Source organism: Thermobia domestica, chromosome 12 (genome assembly GCF_964235325.1).
Source record: "Thermobia domestica chromosome 12, izTheDome1.hap1.1, whole genome shotgun sequence".
Classification (NCBI taxonomy): Eukaryota; Metazoa; Arthropoda; class Insecta; order Zygentoma; family Lepismatidae; genus Thermobia; species Thermobia domestica.
The window spans coordinates 139,664,431-139,673,231 of record NC_137465.1 but is presented as its reverse complement, the minus strand read 5'-3'; the positions used below and the strand labels follow the sequence as shown (position 1 = coordinate 139,673,231).

Genomic DNA, 8,801 nt, shown 5'->3' with positions numbered 1-8,801 from the left:
AAAAGATGCTTCGAAAAGTATTATTTAAGTGGTTTTCAATAGGGGTAAATATCATAATGCTGTTCACATCAATTTGATATCTCACACCCTTCCGGAGATATTAAAAAGCTGGCAGAGATTGCTATACTGCTCAAAATGACTGCTGCTTCTCTTTGTTCCTTTGATATTGCAGCAACACCCCGCTTTTGATAGTTGTATTTACAAGTTCTCGTAGTTAACATGATTTTAAGCAGTGTTGTAATCTTTAACATTCTTTATCATATCTCCGGAGCGGTTTGAGATATCGAATTGCTGCAAACGGCATTATGATCTTTATTTCCATTGAAAACGAAATACTGATTGTATGTAGTATTGATTTATCGAAGCACATCTTCGAAAGAAAATCTTTAGGAGAAAGTTGAATTTTCACTCTTTTTGTAACTCTGTTCCTATATATTCAAAAATTCTCGGATCATGAACAAAGGTACTGTGGGTGTGCATTGTCTCATCCGTCTCACATGCTTTATTACTGTTGTAGAGGCCTCTAAAATTTAAATGTTTGTGATACTGTGGTGTCTTTAGTTTGGGACTGTTTTCGTTTATTTGGTAGATTGAAATTTGTAATAACCTAACGTAGTGCCATTTGGAAAATTACAACTTTATGTTGAGTTCTTAATACTGTTAATCTAATGGTATCGCTGTATAAAATGTCTAAATAGGCAACAGTTGGTTTATATGACGATCGTAGTTCATGTTCCTTACGCATTTACTGGAGAGTTATTTGGGATATGTATAACATTGAAAATTCCTATTTAAGTGATTTTAAGTGTGTTACATATTTTCTATGCAAGATATACTGATAGCGTCAAAAAAACAAACGTGGACAAGCGAGATGATAGAGAAAACGGTAGGTGTATAAGGGAAGGAGGGGAAGAGAGAGAAGCTAGTTGCCAAGGAATTTGATATTATCCTGTAATCAAAATAGTAAGCTGAGTTCCTCCTCATGGCAATATGATTATTGTACGCGGCGATCGGTAAGAATTTATGTGGTTCGGATGCTACATTAAACCGTAGGTCGAAGTCTTCCGTAGCCTCTGAGCTGAAAAGGGAGTTCCGAAACAACCAGTAACAACAAGAAGTAAGAGATTTTTCTGTTTTTGAAACAGGGAAGTGTGGCTAGAAGCTTTAAAGCCATTCTTTTTTCTCCTGTCTTTTGGTGATTGTTAATTTCTGAGGTTAAAAGGCTCATGTATTAACCTTTGTGAGGCGTGAATGAAACACTGAAAGTTTCATAAAAAGTCTGTAACATGATTTTTTTTTTTCCACAGAGTCGTAATTCTGAAAAATTCTTCCTTTGTTGTATCATCCAGTATGAAAAATAAATTTTAAAAAAGTGTACTACCAAAATTTATTACTGTAATGATGCGTTATTTTAAATGATAGTACGCTACTCTCAGATTCTGACTTGTAAAGGCTCAGGGCAACCAGGTTTCGAGAAAATTTGATTCGAAATAGCAAAAGAATCCATAAATCCATATTGGATTAAAGAGCTACTACATATGGTGTTATATTCTTCACACCATATTCAGGAACTTGAAGTATGTAAGTAAGTTGTTTGGATTAGGGTTTAGTGTCCCTTTCATCTCCGAAGCTAAATGAGACGTGGACCTACAACTGAACGTGGAATCCGAACCACACGAGTTCCCGGTGGAAATCGAATTGGGTCTCCCACGCTAAGGATGTATACGCTATCCATATAGCCACGAGGGAGCTCTCTCTCATTATGGAAGTGAGTTAACTGCCTTTATTATTCGAGGGTTTCTTACGCTGTATTTTCCAAGGTTCCACTTTGTAGGTTAATGGAAACGATGGGCGATAAATGAAGGACAGTAAAGGTATTGTTAAAACTATTTTATTTGAAAAGAAACCGGAAAATTTCAAGAAACTTTGTACATCAAACACTTTTTGTATGATCCAAACAATTCACTCGTAACATTCCCAGTTTTAGAAGTTCGGAGAAGTACTAAAAGGAACAATTTATTATAATATGTTATTAATTAAAACAAAGCGATTAGCTTATTCTTATCATAGTTTAGAAAAATTATCAACTGTGAGGGAGAATTTGCCTTCATCGATACCCAACTTGTACGTAATGTTTCACTAATGTGAAGAATAGTTTTCATGAACTTGATGCATAAATAATTTGCAATTACATTAATTATTGTTGAACAAATACTGATAAAAAGTTTTGGAGTAACATTATTGTATATTTTTTATACAGATTGTAACAAAATTACTTTTTTCACACACATCATTATTTTGTGTTTAGTTACTGATTACTTGATTCGGACTAGAAGATTTGTATTTCTTACGTATAATAATATATACACATTTCAGAACGTATATAGAGTTTTTATTGGGTTATTTGTGTTTTACGTGCGTCAGTCTATCTGGACATTATTGTGTATCTAAAAGCAAGTGAATAATTGTTTATTTTACTACCAACAAAAATCTTTTAATGGCGTTGTATTTAATGTCATAATCACAATTCTTCTACTCCATCTATCATTATAGGTGCAAGATCCAGTAAATTTTCATATTTATTATTGTCAGTATTGAAATGTAAGCATTAAATCCTTGAGTGAATGATAATATTTTGTATTTAATCTTTCTCGAACTGTCATCTTATTGTTTATGTGGAGAAATATTTATCTTATATTAAGAGTGATCAAGTGTATGCGAACAGATGGGATGATTATTCGCTAGGTGTCCTAAGGGTGAGAATAGAGAGAAGCTTTATATGTAAATTCATATGTGATGGATAACACACACAAGCATAAATGAAATGAAACAAAATATTTAATGTCTTACGGTTGTGCTTTTTAGTTAATAATAATAATAATAATAATAATAATAATAATAATAATAATAATAATAATAATAATAGACGAATTGGTGAAATAAAAATGTGGATGGAATGGAAGAACCCACAGGAAATGTTATATTCGTATATCACAAGCTCACATATAAACATTTAATAGATATGCGATTGATAAATGCTGCAAAAGATAGTGAAAAAGTTTAAAAAAAAAACAAAAAAAACGTTAAAATAATTGTAGAATCGGGTATAGTATCTCCATGAATATGTGCGGTGTAAATATGATCACAGTGTGTAAGGAAACCAACTATGCTGTTCAAGGTGTATTGCGAGTTGAATGTGAAAATGAACGGCAAGTTGAAATTCGCCAGTCTCCTATCGTAAGATGTAACTTACTGGCTTTTACGCTGTTTTTAAAGATGAATTTTTGACCCATGTTGAAGATATTTCTCTAATCTGATAATCTTAAATAAATGTAAAATATACGTTAAAAGTAGTGATAGGAAATCGCATAAATTGTATGTTAAATGTGTTATTTTCAACAGGATTTGAAAATTCATGTTTAAAAACAATGAAAAACGAGCAAGGAAGGCGTTACTTTCTGTGCATTTCTAGTGTTTCGCTAATATTAGGTGTTTCGCTCAAAAATAATGATTGTGCGTGTCAATTTCAAAGTACGAGAGCTATCTAGAAAGTAACACGTTACGGAGTAAAAAGAAAGAAAAGTGAATGTAAATATTTTTTTATCATATTTATTTTGAAACGACACCCTTAAACTAGTTTTCGACATAATCGCCAAGTTTAAGCATTTACACAGCGATAAAAGCTTACGAAGTCCATTGTCATAAAAAGTTGCCGCCTGTGACTTCAACCATTCGTGCACGTCACCTGAAGATCTGCGTCGTCATCAAAGCGCTGCTTTGCTAGCCAGGTCTTCATGCAGGGAAATAAGTAGTAGTCACTTGGTGTGAGATTCAGGCTACATGGCGGATGATGGACGTTGTCATGAAACAGCAGAACTTTTGCACTCAGTTTTCGTAGGGATTTTAAATTGCTTTTCGCAAGTCTTGTAATGTTTCACAATGTTTTTCGGCGGTATTTATTGCACTGCGCTCCAATGTTTTTTGCAGCAATTTCTTTCACCAGTGTTTTTATTTTTATTATTATTATTATTATTATTATTATTATTATTAATGTGCTTAACCCAAGTCTCGTCCTCATCTCGCCGTCTTTATTATAGCCCTCAAGAAATTACAAGACGGTGGCCATTCGTTGAGTTTTGTTTTCCTTGTCAAAATTTTCGGAACTCATCTTGCGCAAAACTTGTTGTTGCCTAACCTTTGGGTCACAACTTTATGCAACAAGCTCCGTGAAAATTGCGGAAACTCAAACGAGAGCTCTGGTATCGTAAAACGGCGATTTTCAAGATTCATTGATTTTTGTGACCAGTTCGTCTGTCGCAATGCTCGGTCGCCCGCTTCGGTCTTCATCGTGAACGTTTGTGCGGTCATCTTTAAATATGAGGTATCAACGCCTAACTCTACTTTTATTCATCACATCTTTACCGTAAACCCTACACAGTCATAGATGAATGTCAGTTGGTTGTGTTTTTTGCCAACAAAAATCGTATGACCCACCTCACTTAACAATTGGAGAGATTTTAAATCGGGGCACTCATGTTAATAATGTATTATGAACACAATAGAAGCAACACGAACTTCACACGTCCACAGCTGGATGCACACTGAATCGGTGGAAGTCCCTGCACAAAATGGCGATGCTTGCTCCACCCCTAGCGGCACCCGCCGAAACGTGAGTGACTTTCCGGATATTTCTCGTATATATTAAGTACAGAATCGTCCGTTATTTAATTTTTACTTTGTGTATAACTTAGGGACCAGAGATCTGCACACCATAATACTTTACAAGCTTGTATAGCAGGTCAGGGTCTCCTACTATGCCAAGCTAGATCCATAATTGATTTTTGAAGGAAAAATCAAATGGAGGACGAAAATCTTTAATTGGATGATGATAAAACTCTCATCAATTGCTTAGTTATTTTTAATAATCCGAGCTTATGATAAGAAAAATTAGTTCTGTACATTGTAAATCTTACGCTACCTTTATCACTATTACCTGAGGTAGGGAAAGATTAGGCAAAATGATATGACTGAATAAGAATGCCGTAATTATAGGTTCTTCTACTAGAGTTTTACAATATAATCTTACGTAAATAAGATCATAACCAATTACTGCGGAATATATTGAAATATATGCAAAATCTGAGAAAAGACAAGATAAAAATCGGGAAAAACAGCTAGAACATCATACTGTGTAACTTAATACGTCATCTTGGATGCTGTGACAGATTTTATAATATTATTATCTGTGCTGTAGTGGTGATCCTTAAGTGACCGAAAGCTTTAGTACGTTAAGGTTATTGTTTATGTGACAATCATATTCGGTACATATCGTATGATGCTGTTAAAGAACAAGGGATGATATTTCTGACGAAATATGACATTTTAATTAAACTTATAGTTACACTCATAGACCTTTGTCTTAAAATTTAAACTCCCCCTCCTTTTATTATAATTTGTGATAAAATTTCCTGAGAGGGGAAAATAAGTTCACTTAGATTTAAGATTGAGTTAATGTAAAAACAAGGGGAAGGCTCTTATTTCTATGAAATGCATTGTACTCTGCTGTAAACTTCATATTAGAAATAACATCTAGCAGTTTGATCTGGTAACTTATTACTTGCGCATTCTATTGCATTTGTGTAGATCCATATCATGAATTTTGTAACATTTAAATGAAGTAAAATTTGTATTATAATGGAATTATTTTTTGTTGTTTGCTTCTTCAACTTCTTCCTTCATTCTAAGCGTAACCCTTCGTTATTGTCGTGTAGAATTCTTAACACGAATCTGGCCTTTATTTTAGGGGAAATAAAACATACATCAGCTAATAACTGTAGTTCCCATTGGTTGGAAAATTATTGAAAGTCAGTGCCTAATTTAAAACAGCATTTCAATTCATTCTAAATGTAGTTTCAGTTCCAGCTATTTGGTGGTATTTCAGAGAATTCTGTTGAAGAGTAGCTCGCGAAGATAACTCGTAAGATTTCAACAGGTATCTACGCGGGCACAGGACTTCATTCCTCGAATTATTGTAAAATTATATTCTTCTGAATAATGACATACTCACGAAAGGCTGTATTAATATTGACTGGTATTAAAAATATACATCAACGTACGCATGTGGGTGACACTTTGATGTTAATCACGTATACATACGGAGTGGCCGAACTTCTGTAGGCTGCAGATCACGTATAAGTACGCGTTACCATTTAAAATTTATTTTCTTTTGTCGGTTTAAATTCACACTTGTACGGACTTAGTAATCTCGAATTAATCCTTGGATTCATACATGCTAATTTTGTTACAAGATGATGATCAAATACTCCTTACTTTTCTGTTGATGGCTTTGTCCGAAAGCGATGTTCATGTTATTTTACTGCAAAAATGGCGAGAAAAAATGTCAGTCTGACGAGGTCAGACGTCTAAGTTTAGAAGAGGAATTTAGCAAAAGGTACGGCACCCTCTTTGTGAGAGGCATTTCACATATTTCCAATGGTTTTGATTAATTCTTGCATACTGTACTTGCATTTATATATTTCATCAACTTTTATGTATTTATTTATTTATTTTTGAATTTTATGTAAGACAATGCACTTTCTAATATTGCCTTATTGGAGTGTGAAATATGATACATCAAAATAAAGAGGAAACTTCAAACTTTCCAACGGTGTATAATACATAACGGTCAGCCATTTTCAGGGTAAGGTTGAAAAATATAATTTTTCTGTTCTGAATCTGATCAATTCACGACTAATTCAATCATTTCTATTTCATTAGGATTTCTTTCATATCGTAAAAATGAGAATTTTCGATGCAGGAAATTTCAGATTGTGAAATTACGATAAAAGGCGTAATGGAATGAAGCTTCTTGCTAGCATCTTCTATTTCTAAATTAGTTTAACAAAATTTCTTAGTTCCTAAATTCCCGAAACCTTAGATTTATTTCAATTCTTCTAAAAATCACATGAAAACAGTTTAGTTCTCCATTATAATTCTGTAAAAACTATTAGTGTTTCAGATTTTATAATAGCATTTTTTTTTTAATTAAGTTTTCCATAATAAGTAAATAGACTTTCCGCTTTCCAGTTCATAACCCGAAAATAGCTTACTTTATTCACTAGATTAGGCATTTTTTCATGAAAATTTTAGTCTTCAATTACTGCCTGTGAAATACATATAGTTATCTAAATAATGAAAATATCTGTTCTAGTCAGCAACACGTTAACTGTATGAAGTGATAATATTCAGAATGCGTGTGCAGCGTGTGGCTTTAGTAGTGTGTTAGATTATTATCTGTAGTACAACAAACGGGGTGAACAGGTGTGTGTTGCAGCGGGCAGTCCGAAAACGGTTCTTAATGATTCTGTTTATATTTCTTACATGAATATTTCATTAACAGACCTACATTGTAATATAAGTCATTTCTCTGAGAAAAATCCAAAAAGAGGTAGTTTACTCTTGAAGTGAGTTCTTTTCGGAGGTTTCCTCAAAAACACTTGGGCGATTTTTTTTTTTTTTTTTAATTATTAGTATTACGTAAATCACTTCTCATGAAAATATCCACAAGAGGTGGTTTACTCTTGGAGTGAGTTTCTTTTCAGACTATTTCCTCAGAAACAACTCGGGGAATTTTGTTTACATTTCATAAATAACTATTTTATTAATCCTTTCAGTCTTTTTGTTCATTCAAATAAAGTGTATTTTAACCCGTTATTTCTCATGCCTTGGCAGTTGAATAACTTGTCATTTGACGACACTCCAGTGGACTAGTAGGGCTTTAAAATGAAGCAGAATGGCTACCATTGAAAGAAAGCGGAAAAGGTGAGTTGAAGTTTATTTTCTTCTAGTGTTCTTCATAGCAATTATGAAATCACTTGGTTTTACATGGCTAAGTAATCAAAGATCAGCATCCTGTGAAAGTTTGCTTCAAATAATATTGTAGTACGCCATACTTCTCTTGAAAACTTTTGCCTAACATAATAGATAGACAGGCGGTACTTTTTCAATGGTATATTTTTCACAGTTGCTAAAGCCTAATCTTTCGTTCACAGTGTTTACATTTGTTGGATGTATTTACTAAAAGTTTATACACAGCTATATATATACAGGATGTTTTAAAACAACACCGACAACGTTTGGGAGGTGATTCTTGACACTAAGATAAAAAGTATAGACCAACTCGGGTGCACAAATGTTTCCTTTCGGAGGTTTAGGCTGCTGGAAACATGAAGAAAAAAAAATAATAAAAAATAAAAGCCATAGCTTCAAAACTACGGCACCTACCGTAGTTGGGTCAAGATTTCACTTAGGAACTATTATGGGCTCTATCCAAAAATCCGTGTTTCAGAATCCTATGGTATTCACGCAACAATTTTTATAGAGGGAGTTTGGCTACGAGCATATAATTTGAAGTACTCACTACCTACCTCTATAAAAATTGTTGCGGAAGTACCGCAGGATTCTGAAACTTGGATATTTGGATACGGCACACACTAGTTCCTAAGCGAAGTCTTGACCCGACTACGGTAGGTTCCAAAGTTTTGGAACTATAGACCTTTAAAGTTCATTTTTATGTTTTCGGCACCCTATAATGCCGAAAGAAAGTATTTGTGCACCCTGGTTGGTCTATACTTTTGCCTTATCATGAATCACCTTCCAAACGTTGTTGTTGTTTTGAAACACTATATATATATATATATATATATATATATATATATATATATATATATAATATAAGCATTATTTATAAGAACTAAATAATCCAGATTTCAGTTGCTTTATGTAATTCAGTCATTGTAGGA

The 8,801-nt window shown here is 33.4% G+C and overlaps 1 protein-coding gene across 3 annotated transcripts in view; it reads left to right on the top strand.

Annotated features, from left to right (window-relative positions):
- The first annotated feature begins 7,729 nt into the window (after positions 1 to 7,729).
- LOC145666680 (uncharacterized) overlaps positions 7,730 to 8,801 on the top strand; it is a 346,326-nt gene continuing 345,254 nt past the window's right edge. For 2 of the 3 annotated variants that reach the window (XM_081734157.1, XM_081734156.1), the window contains exon 1: positions 7,730 to 7,821. Coding sequence is in view for 2 of the 3 variants with exons in the window: in XM_081734156.1 (XP_081590282.1) it covers positions 7,793 to 7,821 (29 nt within the window). In the remaining variant the exon portion in view is untranslated. The remainder of the gene's footprint in view (positions 7,822 to 8,801) is intronic. The other variant, XM_081734154.1, reaches the window with a different exon arrangement.